The following is a 22,607-nucleotide window of genomic DNA, read 5'->3' on the forward strand; positions in this document are numbered from 1 at the left end:
CTAAATTAATCCCGTTTACTTTCATAATCTTACTTAATTTGCTACAATCCGAGTTCAGGCTTCCATATTTTCTTCCTGCTACCCCATCGGTATCTAATGAGTCTCTGATCGTTTCGAGTGCGATAATGGTTCACGAGCGCTGCATCACGTAGTACGTCTATACCATTCGATAACACACAGTCAATTTTATTGTTCTTCCAGTCAGGCGCTTCAAAGTCCAATTCCTATTACGTTCCTGCTAGATTAAATGTATTTAAGGACTAAAGGTTAATCTTACGTGAAAATTTTGGAATGATAACCTGTATTGCAGAGACTCGACATACACTCCGATTGTAAACGTCGAGACGATATTCGTACCCTTTACAAACCTACTGCAGCGTATCGGGGGTGATTGACGCAGCTTCGATCCCCTGCCATAACTGTGACAAGGAGTGTGACACGGAAGGGACAAATACTTAATCCTCCACACAGACCCAAAAAAAAAAAAAAAAAAAAAAAAAAAAAATCACAAACCGTTAAGCCTCGTTATCGTAGTGACCACACAATGTCACCAGCATCTACACGGCCAAGCCATCATCCAGGCTGATGTTTGTTTAGGTATTCCCGCACAGCGAAACGAAAAAGAGGAGTTACACCATATTCTTATCACATGAAGTCCGTGGAGTCCTCTTGCAATAGCCATAGGAAAGCATGTCAAGAAAGCAAAATGTGTTTGATAATTTTACACATGATTAAAAAAAAGGCTTTAAATATTTTCCCGGCGCAAAAAACAATTGATCTTTGTGAATCTCGCTCGTGTTGGATGAAGAAATGGGGTTTTCTGTTCTCCAAAAACTAATATTGTGCCGATTAACTTTGCCGTTAGTATGAAATGTTGCATCGGCACTACAAATTATACTCTCTGACGTGTCATTGTCAGTGTTCATTCTAGCCAGCTCGATTCAGTGCATGAACAGACTGTAATTTGCAAGCTTTCATGCGCAAGTGTTTACAATTATGCGAACTGGTGTTTGTCGGATATGAAGGTCAGAGCTTGCACGAAGCATTGATTTCTGTGGACTTTGTTGGAATGCTGCTCGAACGTGATCAAAATTTTTCTCCTGTACGGTAGTCAGACCAGGACTTTTGCCTTTGCATATGCAGCCCTTCTCTTCTTCATACTGTTTGTACAGGCATAAATGGAGACTCCACTGGATGTGCAATATCCTCATCAGAGCAAGTGACATACGCAGACTCCGTTACACTCCTCTAAACATACATGTTAACTGTAAATTATGCAACGGAATCGCTATCTTCAAATACCCTAAAACATAGAAAGATAATGTGAAATATCACAATAATCCTACTTTATAACTATGTGTTCCATCAATAGAATAAATCACTGCACTGAAGAGAACTACGTGCATCTTCAAGTCAAAATGCAAATGAAACATAAACCAATTTTTTTATATTAAACACTAACAAAGTATTGGCATTAACATTCTATGAAAAAACAAAGTTAATTGCTGACGTCATCTAACAAGATAGGCAACCGGAGGGTGGCTGCTCTACCGTAGCTGCATATGAAATCATTAACCCGACCCAACGATTAATTTGGTAAATCCAGTGTTCCATTCAATACCACATCGAATGGCACTAAGGCATGAGTCGGATTTAGTGGAGTTGTGGCACCGGTGCGGTAACACCCACGTAATGAGCAGTGATGCTGTAAACTCTTATCAGTCTGCTGTGGCAATGAGTCGGAGGACCATGGTCGTAGTGGAGGATCAGAATCTTGCTCGTCATGACCCCTCCAAGCGCCACGATCTCTTGATCCAGCTACCTGTCTCCATCCACAATCCAACCGAGAGAATCCCTTCCTCTTCCGACATTCCACATATCCTCAGCAAACTGATGAATATACCTCTTATTCCTTGTTCTGAAGGTCTGCCAGCACAGATTTTTTTATGTGAGACGCAAATGTTTTCTCATAACCTTGAATGGTATGTAACATTCTTGGGTATTAATAACCGCGTCATCTGTATTCAGTTCTCTGTCAGTGGATAACTACCGGTTTCGTGGCACTGACAGCCACATCTTCAGGTGAACATATGACTAAAACATTACAGCGGCAAAGCTCGGAAACTTTTTACCCAAATTTCGTTGTCCATCAGAACAAAACACCACTAAGCGGCGTTATGTCGTACAATGAAACAGCCGGATTCCAATATAGTGGATGGGCTGCTTCTCCGGTCTACACGGAATCGCGTACAGGTGCTGCGGTCGCGTGCTCTGAATGCTAAGCTGCGATCACCCCGTTACACACCCAAGGATGCAAATTAGTTCACTGATTACGACTGTAGCCTACTGATATTGTAATCGCAGGAAAATACGTTTTTCGGTCGTGTACTGACGGGCAATGAAATTTGGGTAAAAGGATTCCCAGCTTTTCCGCTCTAATGTTTTAGTCATATGTTAACCTGAAGATGTGGATTTTAGTGCCATGAAACTGGTAGTGATCCAATGATAAAGAACTAAGTACAGCTGAAGTGGTTATTAATACCCAAGATTAATATTCATAGGTGTGGTTGCCCTACCTACACGGTTGTCTGTAGTTATGTAGCGTTTTCTTCCTCCCTTCTATAATACTGTTGCCAAATAGTTCATGATCCATTGTTCCCTACCCACTTGTAAAGCCAACTTGTTCCCTTCCTTGTTTGTAGTCTGAAGTTTCCTCTAAACAGCTTTTGTTAAAACGGTTCATATAAATGACTAATGGACCAGTAGCATTTCGAATTCCCTGCTCCCTTTCCCGTCGATTACAAAGAATTTTTACAACAGTCTGATGTCGTCCTCTGGACAAAAATAGCTGTACAAATTTATTCCACTTCCCCCCTCTGTTCTTTTCTGCTTTACCATTTCTACTACTAGTCCAGCATGTTACTGGGGAGCAACTGGGGAAATGTCAAGTATCAGCTTTCTACTGATATCCACAGTAATAATTCCCTCCGATTTTTTTCTCTTCCCATTACATGAATTACATAACCTGCTTCGATAGAGCACTCACTCTCACAGTCCGTTATTGAGTGTTCGCACAAATAATTTTGGAGTTAAATTTGCTATAATATTTACCTTAACCGCAGCGGCATATGGTACTTACCTGTAATCTATTGTCTTAACTTCATCGCGAATACTTGTCTTCGTCCTATTTAGAATTTCATGAAGTGAAGAAAGAATTCAGTGTATGTTTTTACCTCTCTGGGTAATCGGATCTAAAAGTAAAGCTGAACAACAAATCCGAATAGCTGTATACAGAATTAAATTATATTTCGTCCTTATTCAAGTGAAGTTAACGTTTTCGCAGGTGTATAGACTGGCGGTTATTCTGGACGCACAGTGAGCGATGTCTGCCCTCTTGGCCGCAGTGTGGCTGCTTATATCAGCAGGAGTCGGGCATGGACAATCGACGCCACCCAACATTATTTTCATAATTGCAGATGACTTGGTAAGTCTCCTCTCATGATGAAGGAAGAGCAAAAGTAGCTAAATGAATTCATAGAAATTAGTAATAGAAGCCTTGGTGCATTTGACATAACTTCAGTCATTCGAACAGGAAAATACGTTACATACATCGATCTTTCGTCAGTTTCTGTATAACACACAGTTTCTAAGGTACTGAACACTTGGCTAAATTTAATCCCGTGTACTTTCGTAATCTTACTTAATTTGCTACAATACGACTTCGGGCTTCCATATTTTCTTCCTGCTATCACATCAGCGTCTAACGAGTCTGTGATCCCTTTCAGTCCGATAATGGTTCGCGAGTTCTATGGTACTAGAGGGAACTGTAGGTGGGCAAAACCTGTAGAGGATTGGAATGCATCCAGAGAATAATTGAGGCAGTAGGCTGCAAGTGCTACTCTGAAATGAAGAGGTTGGCACAGGAGAGGAAGTCGTGGCGGGCGACATCAAACCAGTCAGAAAACCGATGACCCCCACCCCCTCAAAAAAAAGAAAGCTGCGTGTCGTATACTGCGATTAGGAAACGTGACATTCATATCAGATAGCCCTTATGGTTTATCTAATAGAAACTTCGGCGTGCTACAGTCACAGAATCACAGTTGCAGCGACAGAAAGTGAATGCATAAGGCAACGATTTACATACACATACAGACAAGCTATGACCCCTTCCCACATGTGTAATGCTTCCGATTTACGGTAACATTAAAGGACAGGCTACTCTGATATATAAAGTGTACGTCTAAGAGAATTGTCACAATATGTTAAACAACACTATCCAGTCACTTTAATGTAGCCATGAAAACCCTGGATAAACACAGTTTGTAGCTCTCATCGCTGAAAGATGTGTAGGAAGAGGATCAGTGAAGATCTGGAAGGAACCTAAAGCGGCAGTTGCGTCTAATGTATGATCACTTAAATTTTTTTACGCAGCAACAGAGACGAATGCTGAATTAACTATGTTTTATGAAGTGTACAGCAAATGTAAGTCCACTAATTGTTCTATATTACATGTAATTTGAAATCTCACGTAGACAAGCTTGGCACCAGAATGAACCACATCAACAGAACATCGGATAACAATGAGCGTCTAAGACTAGTCATGTCCACCACGTACACAATGAAGTACGAGGGTGAGTCAAATGTAAATATTAAATTTGTAATAACAAATCGAAATTCCGCGGCCGTTATCGGGTCAGTTGGTAAGCGTGCTACAAACAGCGTGCAGAATGGCCTGTAGGTGGCAGCATAGTGCAGATGCACACATACCGTCGCAGTATCAGTATAGCGATGGCCGCCCCACTTGCGACTTGGACCAGGAAAGAACAGCGTTTTTTTAATCGGTTTTTGCGTAGTGAAGGTGTGAAACCTATTGAAATTCATCGACGAATGAAGGTAGGTCAGGCACAACGAGTTGTGACTCCACAGAACATTGCAGCAGTTGAAGCCATAGTGAAGGAAAACCGCCGAGTGGCACTGAATGACATTGCAGCATGATTACAGATTAGTCATGGGTCAGCACACCACGTTGTGCATGATGTGCCCCAGATTCACAAAGTGCGTGCAAGATGGGTGTCACGACAGCTGACTCCTGAAATGGGAGAACGACGTGTTGATGCTTATGAAGAACTTCTTCGGCGCTTTAAACGAGAAGGTGATGGCTTCCTTGCAAGAATCGTTACTGGGGACGAAACCTGGGTTCACTTCCACCAACCGGAAACGAAGAGAGCGAGCAAGGAATGACGCCATTCCTCATTACCAAAACCAAAGATGTTTCGAGCAGAACCATCAGCAAGGAAGGTTATGCTGACTCTCTTTTGGGACAAAAAAGGCGTCATTTTGGAGCAGTACATGCCTAGAGGGACCTCTGTCACCAGTGCAACACACACAGATCTCCTACAAAATCATCTGCGGCCTGCAATCAAATCAAAGCCACGTGGATTGCTGGCAGCATGTGTCCTTTTGCAACATGACAAGGCAAGGCCTCACACTTCCCGTACAACAGTTGCATCAATCACAGACCTACATTTTGAGTGTTCCTCATACACCATACTCACCAGACCTTGCCCCAAATGATTTCCATATGTTTGGACCACTCAAAGACACAATGGGAGGAAAGAAGTTCCGTTCTGATGAAGAGGTACGCCACGTGATGCATGAGTGTTTGCGCGGACTATCAAAAGAATTTCTTCTAAATGAATTAATGCAATTTGTAAGCCCTGGAGGACTTGCTTTGAGCGTGGGGGAGATTATGTTGAAAAGTGATACAGTTTTGTACCACTTCTTCACAATAAATAATATTTTAAAAAATATTTAAAGTTTTCATTTGACGCACCATCGTAACAAGCCGATAGTTACTGCAGCTATTTTTACATGTATTTTAAAACGAATACAAATAAATACAATATTGCAGCTATTTTACAGAAGTTTCGAAATGAATCAACACAAAAAGTATTATGCCTAAAACAGATCACTGAATACACTACGTGGATAGAGTAGCTGTGTAATGTGATACTAAGATAAAATTAAGACCAGACGTATCGATATCCTTTTTGGAACAAGTACATGGTCTGCGATATGTCGTTCAAATTTTCCATTGAATTCTTATTTTTCGCATCAGATCATTTCATTTCAAACAGTAGGTCTAAGTACGTAAGTTTTTGAAAATGTTTGTAAATTTCCTGCTCATCTGAAGCATCCGGGCATTATATAAAATTGTATACAGGAACTTCATGATGGTTGTCATCGGGAACTGGTTGTTAAATAACAAATATTTTCAGCACCTCAAGGAGGACATCATGACGTTTTTAATCTCCTAAAAAAACTTCAAACAGTAAGATCATATAAGTATAAAGCGTTTTCTATCTTGTATACCATTACTCTCGTTTCTTGAGAGAATAATTACCACATCAGAAAAACTTGTGTTTCAGGGTTGGAATGATTTGAGTTTCCACGGCTCCGATCAAATCTCGACACCCAACATCGACGCCCTGGCTTACAACGGCATCATACTAAACAGCCACTACGTGATGCCAACATGTACGCCGTCCAGGGCGTCCCTGCTGACAGGGAAATATCCCATACGCTTAGGTGAGGAAAGTATTTTTCTCAAGATCCTAATATATGGAACACGGCGTCTCTGTGTGTTGCCTTAAGGGCAGGAAAATCTTTTCGCGATAACTGAAACGTGACAGACACATCGATGAAACACTGCGCTTGTAAATTATTAGACAGAAAACAGTTGTCCATAATAACATACAGTGTAATATTTATTTAACTATATGAAATAAAGTCGTCTTAACTTCTGACGGTTTGCGTTAGGACGTTCAAACTGTACGGTTGGCTGTGGTTGGCGTTTAGCAACGAAGCTCACTTTCATTTTGTTAGGTTCGTCAATAAGGAAAATTGGCGCATTTGGGGGACTGAGAATCCACATATCGCGAACGAGAAGTCTCTTCACCCTCAACGGGTGACTTTGTGGTGTGCAATGTCCAGTGACGGAATAATCGAAGCGACATTCGTTGACGGCACGTTAACTACCGAACAGTATGTGAAGGTTTTGCAAGATGATTCGATCCCCACCATCCAAAGTGAATCTGATTTCGAGAAGATGTCGTTCATCCAAGACGAAGCTCAACCCCATCGAAACAGGATAGTGTTTGATGTTCTAGAGAAGCACATTGGGGAACACATTCTCGCTCTGGGATACACAGAGGCTACTGGCATGGGCCTCGATTGGCCTCCATATTCTACGCATCTGAACCCATTAGGCTCCTTTTCGTGGGGCTATATTAAAGATAAGTTGTACAGCAATAACTCCAAAACCTTTGCTGAGCTGAAAACAGCTATTCAGGTCATCGACAGCATCGATATTCCGATACTTTAGCAGGTTACGCAGAATTTCACTATTCGTCTGCGCCACATCATCGCCAATGACGGCAGGCACCTCGAACATGTCATAACCTAAATCCGAATATCTCCAGTGATGTTTACATGTGGAGTAAAGTGTGTGCACGCCGTAGTTTGTACCTAATTTACGTTTCTTTTCTTCATATAGTTCAATAATTACTACCCTGTATAGACTGACATGTCTTATTACCGCTATCTCATTAGAACTTCAATGTAAAAGTCGACATAACCTGTAGGATGTTGGGAAAATGTAATACAGTCATAGAGTTTTTTCTGTCTGTGCTGTCCAAAAAGAGATATCGAGAATCATAATCACACGGATCATAGAGCATTCTAGGCTCACTACTTTGAGACGAGGAGCTAATGTTCAGTAACGAATACGTTCTTTCAGTTGACGTAAGTTACACGTAATACAGCTCAGGCTCACGACCCACTTTTAAAAGTCATCACTGCCGCATTCAATACATACATTAAATAGAATAATGAGATTTTGCTCGCACTCTCTCGGTGAAAGAACGCTGTCAGCCATATAACTTTCAGTTTTCACTGCTCTTTCATACACTAACGACTTCACGTAGTTCCATCAGAAACAACACCCCAATAGAATGGTCCACGGTATAAATGTCATCCGCGAAACATGAGCTCCACACTGTAATTCAGTAAATAGGGTGTTTGCCGTTCAGGTCCTCTCGGACATCAGTATCTGATGGGGTAGTGCACGATGCTGTTGAAACCACACTTATCGTTGCCATAATACTGTGGCAGTACAGCATAGATTAACGTTGGCTTAGGAACACCATTCCACTGGTCTATATAATTGAATTAGTATATTTTCTACTAACAAGTTGGTAGAGAATCGTTATTGCTGGTCTAAGAGATGTAGAGCTGAGGCACTTCATAGATGGCTATTACAGCAGTTTAGAACACTGTCATGTTATAAAAGGATTCCACCGTTAAAAATGAAATCTGTGGAAAGTTCAGCAACGTAGTACTTCTTTGGAGAATCCAATTAAGGATTAAACTCCGGTCTCGTAATCAGCTGTCCCCATGTTTGCACACGTTGTCTATAACAGAAACACAAACACTACTGTTCAAGCACTCCCCAAGGTGTATTTTTCGAAATGTACCCGTGGTCTAGGACAGCCGGCACGGTAGCTCAGCGTGTTCGGTCAGAGGGCTAGCTGCCCTCTGTAATAAAAAAACTGAGTTAATGGATCAACAACGAACTGAAACGGGTGTCTTTCGACGTCCGCCCAGAGCAGATACAACGAACAAAAGCGAACAAAATGAGATAAAAAAATAAAAAAAAAATAAAAAAAAAGGGGTAGCGTCTTTCATTCATAATCAAAACGTCTACGGTCCCGGGTTCGAACCCCGCCACTGCCTACATTTTGATAAATAATCAGCATTGGTGGCCGAAGACTTCCGGCATAAGAAGTCAGCCTCATTCTGCCAACGGCCTTGTCAAAGAGGGCGGAGGAGCGGATAGAGGTTCAGGGCACTCTCTTGTCCTAGGGGTGGGAAATTGCGTCTAAGGACGGAAGAATCAGCAATGATCAACGACATGAGGATGCAGAAGGCAATGGAAACCACTGCATTAAAGACACGTGACGGTATCCACAGGACATGTGGCCTGTAATTGAAGAAGTGTCATGATGATCTCTCCATTGGCAAAAGATTCCGGAATAGTCCCCCATTCGGATCTCCGGGAGGGGACTGCCAAGGGGGAGGTTACCATGAGAAAAAGATTGAATAATCAACGAAAGGATAACGTTCTACGAGTCGGGGCGTGGAATGTCAGAAGCTTGAACGTGGTAGGGAAACTAGAAAATCTGAAAAGGGAAATGCAAAGGCTCAATCTAGATATAGTAGGGGTCAGTGAAGTGAAGTGGAAGGAAGACAAGCATTTCTGGTCAGATGAGTATCGGGTAATATCAACAGCAGCATAAAATGGTATAACAGGTGTAGGATTCGTTATGAATAGGAAGGTAGGGCAGAGGGTGTGTTACTGTGAACAGTTCAGTGACCGGGTTGTTCTAATCAGAATCGACAGCAGACCAACACCGACAACGATAGTTCATGTATACATGCCGACGTCGTAAGCTGAAGATGAACAGATAGAGAAAGGTATACTTCAAAAAAGAGACGGCATTGGTCGTATATTTTTTACTATTGCAAAATCGATTTTCTGTCACTGAGTGACCATCTTCAGTGCTATATTGTATAACTTAAATTGGGATGTACTGTTGTCACTAAGCTTACGGCAATCACATAGACTCACTATGTGATTGCCGTAAGCTTAGTGACAACACTGCATCCCAATTTAAGTTATACAATATAGCACTGAAGATGGTCACTCAGTGACAGAAAATCGATTTTGCAATAGTAAAAAATATACGACCAATGCTGTCTCTTTTTTCAAGTATACCTGTTATCTGGTCGTGGTGCACAAGACAACATGGAATCGCCAATCAATAAGATAGAGAAAGTGTATGAGGATATTGAAAGGTAATGCAGTATGTAAAGGGGGACGAAAATCTAATAGTCATGGGCGATTGGAATGCAGTTGTAGGGGAAGAAGAAAAGGTTACAGGAGAATATGGGCTTGGGATAAGGAATGAAAGGGGAGAAAGACTTATTGAGTTCTGTAACAAGTTTCAGCTAGTAATAGCGAATACGCTGCCGCCGTTGGATAAGCAGCTGCAGCAGCAACTCGTATACTCCTAGCTCACTCATTTGTTACATAGTTTAATTCTTAATTTCTTTGCGTGTTTTTGGTACTTGCATTGTCTAATTCATAAATTTCTGGCGTATTATAGTATTTGAGAGTTGTAGCATCGCGTTTTAGTACCTGAATAGTGTAAAATCGCGTAGTCTCCTTTCGCCGCAGAGCAGTGTGTCAGCACTGCGCAAGTAGCAGCAGTACTGCATTTACTAGGCAATCTTGTATTTTAATAACCGTTTAAATTTTGTGTCGATTTGTTTGCGCTCTCTGTAGATTAGTTCAGACGTTCTTTGCACAATTTTTTAGCATGGATAGGGACTGCAACTGCTGTGTTCGGATGCAGGCTGAGTTGGCATACCTTCGCTCCCAGCTTCAGGCAGTGTTGGCTTTGGTCACACAGCTTGAGGCTGTTGCCAATGGGCATCACTGTGGGGTTCCGGATGGGGGTTTGTCGGGGACGGCCAGCTCGTCCCACGCATCCCCCAATCGGGCTACGACTGTGGTTGCCCGGAATACTGCCCGCATTGAGACTGATCCCTCACCTGTGGTAGAGTGGGAGGTCGTCTCAAGGTGTGGCAGGGGGCGAAAGACATTCCGGAGGGCTGAACGGAAGGCCTCTCCGGTTTGTCTGACGAACCGGTTTCAGGCTCTGTCTCAGGCTGATACTGATCTTCGGCCTGACATGGCTGCTTGTCCTGTTTCAGAGGTTGCCCCTCAGTCTGCAAGATCCGGGCGGTCGCAGAGGGTGGGCTTACTGATAGTTGGGAGCTCCAACGTCAGGCGCGTAATGGGGCCCCTTAGGGATATGGCAGCAAGAGAGGGGAAGAAAACCAATGTGCACTCCGTGTGCATACCGGGGGCAGTCATTCCAGATGTGGAAAGGGTCCTTCCGGATGCCATGAAGGGTACAGGGTGCACCCATCTGCAGGTGGTCGCTCATGTCGGCACCAATGATGTGTGTCGCTATGGATCCGAGGAAATCCTCTCTGGCTTCCGGCGGCTATCTGATTTGCTGAAGACTGCCAGTCTCGCTAGCGGGATGAAAGCAGAGCTCACCATCTGCAGCATCGTCGACAGGACTGACTGCGGACCTGTGGTACAGAGCCGAGTGGAGGGTTTGAATCAGAGGCTGAGACGGTTCTGCGACCGTGTGGGCTGCAGATTCCTCGACTTGCGCCATAGGGTGGTCGGGTTTCGGGTTCCGCTGGATAGGTCAGGAGTCCACTACACGCAACAAGCGGCTACACGGGTAGCAGGGGTTGTGTGGCGTGGGCTGGGCGGTTTTTTAGGTTAGATGGCCTTGGGGAAGTACAGAAAGGGCAACAGCCTCAACGGGTGCGGGGCAAAGTCAGGACATGCGGGGACCAAGCAGCAATCGGTATTGTAATTGTAAACTGTCGAAGCTGCGTTGGTAAAGTACCGGAACTTCAAGCGCTGATAGAAAGCACCGAAGCTGAAATCGTTATAGGTACAGAAAGCTGGCTGAAGCCAGAGATAAATTCTGCCGAAATTTTTACAAAGGTACAGACGGTGTTTAGAAAGGATAGACTGCATGCAACCGGTGGTGGAGTGTTCGTCGCTGTTAGTAGTAGCTTATCCTGTAGTGAAGTAGAAGTGGATAGTTCCTGTGAATTATTATGGGTGGAGGTTACACTCAACAACAGAGCTAGGTTAATAATTGGCTCCTTTTACCGACCTCCTGACTCAGCAGCATTAGTAGCAGAACAACTGAGAGAAAATTTGGAATACATTTCACATAAATTTTCTCAGCATGTTATAGTCTTAGGTGGAGATTTCAATTTACCAGATGTAGACTGGGACACTCAGATGTTTAGGACGGGTGGTAGGAACAGAGCATCGAGTGACATTATACTGAGTGCACTATCCGAAAATTACCTCGAGCAATTAAACAGAGAACCGACTCGTGGAGATAACATCTTGGACCTACTGATAACAAACAGACCCGAACTTTTCGACTCTGTATGTACAGAACAGGGAATCAGTTATCATAAGGCCGTTGCAGCATCCCTGAATATGGAAGTTAGTAGGAATATAAAAAAAGGGAGGAAGGTTTATCTGTTTAGCAAGAGTAATAGAAGGCAGATTTCAGACTACCTAACAGATCAAAACGAAAATTTCTGTTCCGACACTGACAATGTTGAGTGTTTATGGGTAGAGTTCAAGGCAATCGTAAAATGCGTTTTAGACAGGTACGTGCCGAGTAAAACTGTGAGGGACGGGAAAAACCCACCGTGGTACAACAACAAAGTTAGGAAACTACTGCGAAGGCAAAGAGAGCTTCACTCCAAAACCTCTCAGACAAACAGAAGCTAAACGATGTCAAAGTTAGCGTAAGGAGTGCTATGCGTGAAGCGTTCAGTGAATTCGAAAGTAAAATTCTATGTACCGACTTGACAGAAAATCCTAGGAAGTTCTGGTCTTACGTTAAATCAGTAAGTGGCTCGAAACAGCATATCCAGACACTCCGGGATGATGATGGCATTGAAACAGAGGATGACACGCGTAAATCTGAAATACTAAACACCTTTTTCCAAAGCTGTTTCACAGAGGAAGACCGCACTGCAGTTCCGTCTCTAAATCCTCGCACAAATGAAAAAATGGCTGACATCGAAATAAGTGTCCAAGGAATAGAAAAGCAACTGGAATCACTCAACAGAGGAAAGTCCACTGGACCTGACGGGATACCAGTTCGACTCTACACAGAGTACGCGAAAGAACTTGTCCCCCTTCTAACAGCCGTGTACCGCAAGTCTCTAGAGGAACGGAGGGCTCCAAATGATTGGAAAAGAGCACAGGTAGTCCCAGTCTTCAAGAAGGGTCGTCGAGCAGATGTGTAAACTATAGACCTATATCTCTGACGTCGATCTGTTGTAGAATTTTAGAACATGTTTTTTGCTCGAGTATCATGTCGTTTTTGGAAACCCAGAATCTGCTATGTAGGAATCAACATGGATTCCGGAAACAGCGATCGTGTGAGACCCAACTCGCTTTATTTGTTCATGAGACCCAGAAAATATTAGATACAGGCTCCCAGGTAGATGCTATTTTTCTTGACTTCCGGAAGGCGTTCGATACAGTTCCGCACTGTCGCCTGATAAACAAAGTAAGAGCCTACGGAATATCAGACCAGCTGTGTGGCTGGATTGAAGAGTTTTTAGCAAACAGAACACAGCATGTTGTTATCAATGGAGAGACGTCTACAGACGTTAAAGTAACCTCTGGCGTGCCACAGGGGAGTGTTATGGGACCATTGCTTTTCGCAATATATATAAATGACCTAGTAGATAGTGTCGGAAGTCCCATGCGGCTTTTCACGGATGATGCTGTAGTGTACAGAGAAGTTGCAGCATTAGAAAATTGTAGCGAAATGCAGGAAGATCTGCAGCGGATAGGCACTTGGTGCAGGGAGTGGCAACTGACCCTTAACATAGGCAAATTTAATGTATTGCGAATACATAGAAAGAAGGATCCTTTATTGTATGATTATATGATAGCGGAACAAACACTGGTAGCAGTTACTTCTGTAAAATATCTGGGAGTATACGTGCGGAACGATTTGAAGTGGAATGATCATATAAAATTAATTGTTGGTAAGGCGAGTACCAGGTTGAGATTCATTGGGAGAGTCCTTAGAAAATGTAGTCCATCAACAAAGGAGGTGGCTTACAAAACACTCGTTCGACCTATACTTGAGTATTGCTCATCAGTGTGGGATTCGTACCAGATCGGGTTGACGGAGGAGATAGAGAAGATCCAAAGAAGAGCGGTGCGTTTCGTCACAGGGTTATTACGTAACCGTGATAGCGTTACGGAGATGTTTAACAAACTCAAGTGGCAGACTCTGCAAGAGAGGCGCTCTGCATCGCGGTGTAGTTTGCTCGCCAGGTTTCGAGAGGGTGCGTTTCTGGATGAGGTATCGAATATATTGCTTCCCTCTACTTATACCTCCCGAGGACATCACGAATGTAAAATTAGAGAGATTAGAGCGCGCACGGAGGCTTTCAGACAGTCGTTCTTCCCGCGAACCATACGCGACTGGAACAGGAAAAGGAGGTAATGACAGTGGCACGTAAAGTGTCCTCCGCCACACACCGCTGGGTGGCTTGCGGAGTATAAATGTAGATGTAGATGTAGATGTAGAGGAGGAGATATAGTTGGAAAAGGTCGGGAGATACGGGAAGATTTCAATTATATTACATCATGGTCAGACAGAGATTCCGAAATCAGATACTGGATTGTAAGGCGTACTCAGATCACAATATAGTAGCGATGGAGAGTAGGCTGAAGTTCAAGACATTAGTCAGGAAGAATCAATACGCAAAGAAGTGGGATACGGAAGTACTAAGGAATGACGAGATACGTTTGAAGTTCTCTAACGCTATAGATACAGCAATAAGGAATAGCGCAGTAGGCAGTACAGTTGAAGAGGAATGGACATCTCCAAAAAGGGCCATCACAGAAGTTGGGAAGGCAAACATAGGTATAAAGAAGGTAGCTGCGAAGAAACCATGGGTAACAGAAGAAATACTTCAGTTGATTGATGAAAGGAGGAAGTACGAACATGTTCCGGGAAAATCAGGAATACAGAAATACAAGTCGCTGAGGAATGAAATAAATAGGAAGTGCAGGGAAGCTAAGACGAAATGGCTACAGGAAAAATGTGAAGACATCGAAAAAGATATGATTGTCGGAAGGACAGACTCAGTATACAGGAAAGTCAAAACAACCTTCGGTGACATTAAAAGCAACGGTGGTAACATTAAGAGTGCAACGGGAATTCCACTGTTAAATGCAGAGGAGAGAGCAGATAGGTGGAAAGAATACATTGAAAGCCTCTATGAGGGTGAAGATTTGTCTGATGTGATAGAAGAAGAAACAGGAGTCGATTTAGAAGAGATAGGGGATCCAGTATTAGAATCGGAATTTAAAAGAGCTTTGGAGGGCTTACGGTCAAATAAGGCAGAAGGGATAGATAACATTCCATCAGAATTTCTAAAATCATTGGGGGAAGTGGCAACAAAACGACTATTCACGTTGGTGTGTAGAATATATGAGTCTGGCGATATACCATCTGACTTTCGGAAAAGCATCATCCACACAATTCCGAAGACGGCAAGAGCTGACAAGTGCGAGAATTATCGCACAATCAGCTTAACAGCTCATGCATCGAAGCTGCTTACAAGAATAATATACAGAAGAATGGAAAAGAAAATTGAGAATGCGCTAGGTGACGATCAGTTTGGCTTTAGGAAAAGTAAAGGGACGAGAGAGGCAGTTCTGACGTTACGGCTAGTAATGGAAGCAAGGCTAAAGAAAAATCAAGACACTTTCATACGATTTGTCGACCTGGAAAAAGCGTTCGACAATATAAAATGGTGCAAGCTCTTCGAGATTCTGATAAATGTAGGGGTAAGCTATAGGGAGAGATGGGTCATATACAATATGTACAACAACCAAGAGGGAATAATAAGAGTGGACGATCAAGAACGAAGTGCTCGTATTAAGAAGGGTGTCAGACAAGGCTGTAGCCTTTCGCCCCTACTCTTCAATCTGTACATCGAGGAAGCAATGACGGAAATAAAAGAAAGGTTCAGGAGTGGAATTAAAATACAAGGTGAAAGGATATCAATGTACGATTCGCTGATGACATTGCTATCCTGAGTGAGAGTGAAGAAGCATTAAATGATCTGCTGAACTGAATGAAGTCTAATCAGTACACAGTATGCTTTGAGAGTAAATCGGAGAAAGACGAAGGTAATGAGAAGCAGTGGAAATGAGAACAGCGAGAAACTTAACATCAGGATTGATGTTCACGAAGTCAATGAAGTTAAGGAATTCTGCTACCTAGGTAGTAAAAAAACCAATGACGGACGGAGCAAGGAGGACATCAAAAGCAGACTCGCTATGGCAGTAAAGGCATTTCTGGCCAGGAGAAGTCTACTAATATCAAATACCGGCCTTAATTTGAGGAAGAAATTTCTGAGGATGTACGTCTGGAGTACAGCATTGTACGGTAGTGTAACATGAAACCGGAACAGAAGAGAATCGAAGCATTTGAGATGTGGTGTTATAGACGAATGTGGAAAATTAGGTGGACTGATAAGGTAAGGAATGAGGAGGTTCTACGCAGAATCGGAGAGGAAAGGAATATGTGGGAAACACTGATAAGGAGAAGGGACAGGATGATAGGACATCTGCTAAGACATGAGGGAATGACTTCCATGGTACTTGAGGGAGCTGTAGAGTGCAAAAACTGTAGAGGAAGACAGAGATTGAAATACGTCAAGCAAATAATTGAGGACGTAGGTTGCAAGTGCTACTCTGAAATGAAGAGGTTAGCACAGGAAAGGAATTCGTGGCGGGCCGCATCAAACCAGTCATTAGACCGATGACAAAAAAAAAAAAAACCTTTTAGAGGCAGAGTGTAGGACGTTTACTGTCGAATCAACTCGCACATGAGCCGTTGCCATCTCCTCAAAATCTTCTGTGTGAACGTTTCTTGGTCCCAAACCTCATCAGCTCTTGAAGAAGTCAGTTTGTCGTAACTTACTGTGGAAGAGCATCCATGGAAAGTAGCTGAACGACAATGAAACCACGAGTAGGTGACAAGGGCTTGGACGTCCACCCCTAATCAGACAAAGTGGATGTCGTATACTTTCCCGTTACGTAGAGCAAGATGGACGTCGATCCGTGGAAGAACTGGCAAGAAAGTACAGTGTTACTGCTGGCACGTTTCGCATCACACCGTTCAGCGGACATTGTAGAACAACTGGCTCCACATCCGGTGACTCATACCATGTTGACTTAACGACATAGTCAATTAAGTTTTCAACGGGCACAGTCTCATCGAGATTGGATCGTGCATCAACTGAAACTTGTCGCCTGACAGTATGAATTACTTTAGTTGCTACACGAGGTCGAAGGTTATGATCCAATGCGCTGTCATCCAGGTGAACAGTTGCTTTAGCCGAGCGGTCTGAGGCGCTGCAGTCATGGACTGTGCGGCTGGTCCCGGCGGAGGTTCGAGTCCTCCCTCGGGCATGAGTGTGTGTGTTTGTCCTTAGGATAATTTAGGTTAAGTAGTGTGTACGCTTAGGGACTGATGACCTTAGCAGTTAAGTCCCATAAGATTTCACACACATTTGAACGGTTGCTCTAGACATTCACCGTGGCACAAACGCATGCCTAATGGGGCAGCGTTATTCACCTGGGCTCCTACGGGAACTATGGTTGTAATCGAAGACACCATGAAAGCTGTGGACCAAGCGTGAACGTTATAACGAACCACATGCATCCTTTCAAGGTTGATGACATCTTACAGCAATATGAGTGACCTCGTCGGAAGGCCGTAACGATGCTTCAGTGGTTTAAGGAGCATGTTAATGATATCACATTGATGTCTTCGGCACCAAATTCACCTGCTCTGAACACAAAGGAACAAATGTAGGGCTCAGTTAGTAGGAAATAGCTCCACGCCTGCAAACCAACGGTCTGCAGTTTACAAGAAATGCGTTCCGCGTGTCACCTTGTGTTACATACTTTCAGAAACCTATCAAGGACTTCTCGAATCCATGATACCCAGAAAAGCAGTCATATTACGTTCCAAAGGTGGACCAACACTGTTTTAAGCAGCTGATCATCACGTTTCGGCTCATTAGTGAATCTACGACAAACGTTAATGTGTTGTTAACAGCTCTAAAATTGACCGTGGGCACATTTATGTCTGTTATGAAGCGTAAGAAGTTTACAAAGCTGTACCTTACACACTTTGTTCATTCAAGAAGTCCTGCCATCTGAAACATTCATTTGCGGCCATCGGTTACTTTTACCACAGTTTTCGGTTAACGCTTCCCTACCGTTTCCATAATTGTGCACCTAAATGTTCGGATATCCATGTAGAAAGAAAAGAGAACGTTCATCGACCAACGACCACTGCCATTAGTTTTCTAACGATTGTTCTCCAGATGTCACTGGAATAACCAAGTGTATCATTGCAGCGATGTTGTCACGGTAAATGTATCGGGTGAAAGTTACTGGTAGGTCAAACAAATATCATGACATTCAATACAACTTCGGGAAGTTAACAAAATTCTAAATACGCTTCGTTGGTATTAACCCGTTCAGGCTCAGAGCACTATGGGACTTAACAGCTGTGGTCATCAGTCCCCTAGAACTTAGAACTACTTAAACCTAACTAACCTAAGGACATCACACACATCCATGCCCGAGGCAGGATTTGAACCTGCGACCGGAGCAGTCGCGCGGTTCCGGACTGCGCGCCTAGAACCGCGAGACCACCGCGGCCGGCAACCCGTTCAGGATCCTACGTCTTCAGCCTATAGGTTTTACGTGGTTAACTTCAAATATTTAACACGTTACCCCATTTGTAAACTAATCTCGCCCCTGGAGCTGGTTTACGCTTTCCGCCCCGAGGTATCATAAGTGATAACTCCAGGTTTTATTTTTTTCTCGGGCGCATACGCAGCTAAACGTTTTCTGACTTGTGGTATCATGTGCATTACGCATTGAACTTGCACGTCTCACGTCTTCATCCTTCTGCCGAGCACCACAAGCCTGTCAGCAGTGACTGTGATTCGGATCGTGCAGCTGCACTGCATGTCTCGGCGAAGGACAAATATCTTTCTAATCATAGGTGTTCTTACATGCTTTAATAATTTATTAAAGCTTTACAAAAATTTCTCAATTAATAGCTAACTATAAGTTAGTGTTGTAACGGACTTATAAGCTTTAAACTTGTGCCACACCTTATGATATCTCAGCCTCAGTTCCCACTTCGCTTACCTCAGTGGTAGTGGGGTTATATTCTTTTAGCTTGTTTACCAGGCTTCATCGCCATGTTCCGAAGAATAGGTCAAAATGCCCAGCAGAAGGCTGCACCTTTGTACGAGGTAGACAGTGCGAAGTGTTCCTTTGCTTCGCTACGACAGGACTTGCTTTACACATTCAACAAAAACTACGAAAAATAATAAATCAGGAGAAGTAATGTTAACTCAGCACTGATCCCTGTGGTAACATCAGGAAGAGCAAAACCACTTTGAAAAAATTTGGTATGGTAGTTTTCTTCAAAGTCATGTCCATTATAATTATCCGGGCTGTTATGCAGTGGTCGGTTGATGAATTCTGTGTCAATTGCCAACGCTTCGTCCCCGTCTGCGGTGGACATCTTCAAGGGGGTCTGTAGCTCGATGGAAGGTCCAACACACCCACTGGTTCGCTACTTTCTTCATGTATTTCGGACTGTTTCCTCACAATTTTTGAAAGATTTGAACCAAGAGTGTATTTTGCCCTATCTTGAAATCTACAACTAAAGTGAATAATATGTGTAACGTACATGACGGTTTTTCTGTAATAAAAAAGAAGCAGGTGCAGAGTTGTGTGTACAATTGTCCTGCTGAAGTCCGGAGTCATCATATACCATCTATAAGAAATTTATTACTCTTTCAACAACTTCATGAGAGTCTTTCATTACTAACTAACACTCACACAAAGCAATTAGCACAGTACCAACATACTTGCACTTTTAATAAGTGCTCGGTAGTGAAGAGGTTATACATGGAAGCTCTTCTGCTAATGGTCTACCATAGACTCCTTTCTGTACCTACTCATTGCAGTACCTTCCATTTCTATTTTATCTGCCCACAATATAGCCTGCATTTTTCGATAGCTTCAAATGCTACCAGTCCCCTCTTCAGATTTCTAAGTTTCAGTCCCCAACTTATTCTTCAGTTACGCATGAATGTCTTACACCATTAAAGCACTTTTGTTGAAGAAAGCGATCTTCACCTTATACAGTTCTGAAATATTCTTTGTGTACCCGACGTGTGTAATGTTGCTTCCTTTTTCTCTGCTTGCACTCCTGCCAAGCAGGTCGTTATTCTACGTCTACCTTTTCATTTCTGCACTCAGGTATGCAGGGAGCACCTCTAAATCCCACCATCAAGGGAGGGCTACCTGAAGGCAAAATCCTGCCGCAGTACCTCAAGGATCTGGGCTACGTAACCAGGGCCATCGGCAAGTGGCACCTGGGCTTCCACAAGAAGGAGCTGACGCCCACATACCGCGGGTTCGACTCGCACCTAGGGTACTGGAACGGCCACGTCGGATATTATGACATCATTTTGGACTATGGAGTAAGTACCTTCTACTAAATTCTTAAGTAACTTTGAAACGTCCCCTTTTATCATTTATACACAACTGTGCTTAACCTGACGCACAATATTTTTAGCGCAACGCAATCTGACTTTCAAGATTCCCTACAAAAGAATGGCCCTGACTAACATTAAACTATACCTTTCACAAATCACTTACCTCACAAAAATCTTCGCTGCTCAAGCTACTGCAATACAGCAAGCGCCACTACTGCCAGCTACATAAAAGATTCAAACTATGGAAGGCACTAACTACTGATAGGGATAGTTAGCAAATGAAACATATTAATAGAGAACAAACAATGTATTTACCTTGATATCATCATATATATAGCAGTTCATGACAAATTACAAAACTCCGCCATCTCTCTCCCCACATCCACCACTGCTGGCGGCTCACCTCCAACTGCCCAACGCTACGCGCTGTTCACAGCCAGCTGCCTAACACTACAATGGCGAGTATTACAACAATGCAAAGCAGCCACAGACTGCACACAGCACAGCCAGTGATTTCCATACAGAGGTGGCGTTACCAAAAAAAACCTAAACAGCCTACTTACATACAAAGAAAACCTAAACAGCCTACTTACAACTTCTTTCATGCACATCCCAGTACCGTACACATAGATGCCACAGTGCAACAAACACTTGAAGACTTTTATAGAGTATTTGTATGTGTATGGTGCACGTGCATATGTACTCAAAAACCCACTACATTTGTCTGACTGCACAGCCCGTTAAAACTATTTCCCTCTCTTCCTGTCCCCTTCTAGAATGAAGCACAGCAAAGAATGCATGTCTGTATACGATAATACTTCTCCCCATTCAATAATTTCCGTAATTTATTCCTTGTTGTCATAGACAGATCACGGTGAGTGATCAGCGATCGTGTAGTCAAAACTGACCGGACATTTCCGTGTAGTTACAACAATTACGTTATGTTGCTTTTATTTCCATGGAGGGTTCTCTGCCAGTCTCTGAAACCAGACACTAATCGTATTCAACTGTTCCTGCGTTTCATAATACACACACACACACACACACACATATATATATACCAGGGTCCCAGTAGGTTCTTCCATTTCTAAAGATCGGGGTTCCGTTATTTGCGGAGAGTGATAATGAACTCAGATTGATGACTTAGCAACCAAAGTCACTTGCTCTAATCTTGATGGAACACCTCTGTGACGTTTCCAAATATACTCCACTACCCCTCCGAAAAAGTCGGTTTAGTAAGTCAATTTCCCCTTTTCCAAATCGTGTCGATGCTACAATGATTCACCATATGTCTCTGATCGGCTTACACAGGTTTCACTAGACCACTGCGCGAAGACACATATCAGTGAACGGAACATCTCTCCAAGTTTCTACTCGTAATCTGAGCTGTGATGTAGTTTCGGTAGGCGGTGGACGTGTCAGAACATTAGGACAAATCGTCCACTCCGTTCTGTAATATGTAATTAGTTCACACTTGCAAATAGGCAGCCCAGTAAACAGACTTCTAAAGGAAGTTGCTGTTACAAATTTCCATGCAGTTAGTGTCAGCGGCTTCAATCAGTTGTATGCATTTATTGACATCCGGCATGTCACAAAAGGTAAGCACCTTTAATGTGAAATAAGAACTTGCACAGTCTATCGTGTGACACTTGTCTGCTTTAGGTATGTCTTGGAGTTGTCACAAATTAACCTCATGAAAACCCGAGAGGCACCTATGAAATGCACTGTATACTAACCTTACAGCGTCAGGTGCCCACACATGACAGTCGCAAACATGACGTTGCTCGGCCCAGTTTCTTTTATTAGGAACGAAAACAGAAACTGAACTGTGGATTTGTGAAAACACAACAGCTTTGAAATTATGAAACTGTTCCTGTACGCTGGGTGGAGATTCTTCACATATCTACAACGCAATTTTATAAACGTCTCTTTGGCAACGCCTCTTCATAGCTCCACAGACGGCTATTGTTTACGCATACAGCTGTTGGCACTTTGCACTTGCAAGCTGTAAAAAGAGCTGACAGGTGCCCGGAATTTGCTTAAGTTGACTCGACTGCAAGAGTGCCTTAGTAGCAAGTAATAAACGTGTTAAAAATTCATGCACGATGCGGGATTCTTCACGCACCTCAGTGTTTATGACACCATATATCTTGCACTACGTCTCGTACGATGATATACTTCGGTAGGTACATTCAGCGGCATATGTGGATACTGTCTCCACAAGTAGTTGCGAATAGAATTAGTAGCAAAGAAGCAATAAATTTAGACGATATGCGCAATACGGCATT

General features: G+C 43.1%; 1 protein-coding gene across 1 annotated transcript in view; it reads left to right on the forward strand.

Annotated features, from left to right (window-relative positions):
- Positions 1-22,607, forward strand: part of LOC126251780 (arylsulfatase B-like) — a 128,606-nt gene that overhangs the window by 4,857 nt on the left and 101,142 nt on the right. Inside the window, exons 2-4 of the mRNA XM_049952402.1 lie at positions 3,344-3,484; positions 6,429-6,588; positions 20,081-20,304. Coding sequence (XP_049808359.1) covers positions 3,383-3,484; positions 6,429-6,588; positions 20,081-20,304 — 486 coding nt within the window. The 5' untranslated portion in view covers positions 3,344-3,382. The remainder of the gene's footprint in view (positions 1-3,343; positions 3,485-6,428; positions 6,589-20,080; positions 20,305-22,607) is intronic.

The sequence above is a fragment of the Schistocerca nitens genome, chromosome 4 (assembly GCF_023898315.1).
Source record: "Schistocerca nitens isolate TAMUIC-IGC-003100 chromosome 4, iqSchNite1.1, whole genome shotgun sequence".
Lineage (NCBI taxonomy): Eukaryota > Metazoa > Arthropoda > Insecta > Orthoptera > Acrididae > Schistocerca > Schistocerca nitens.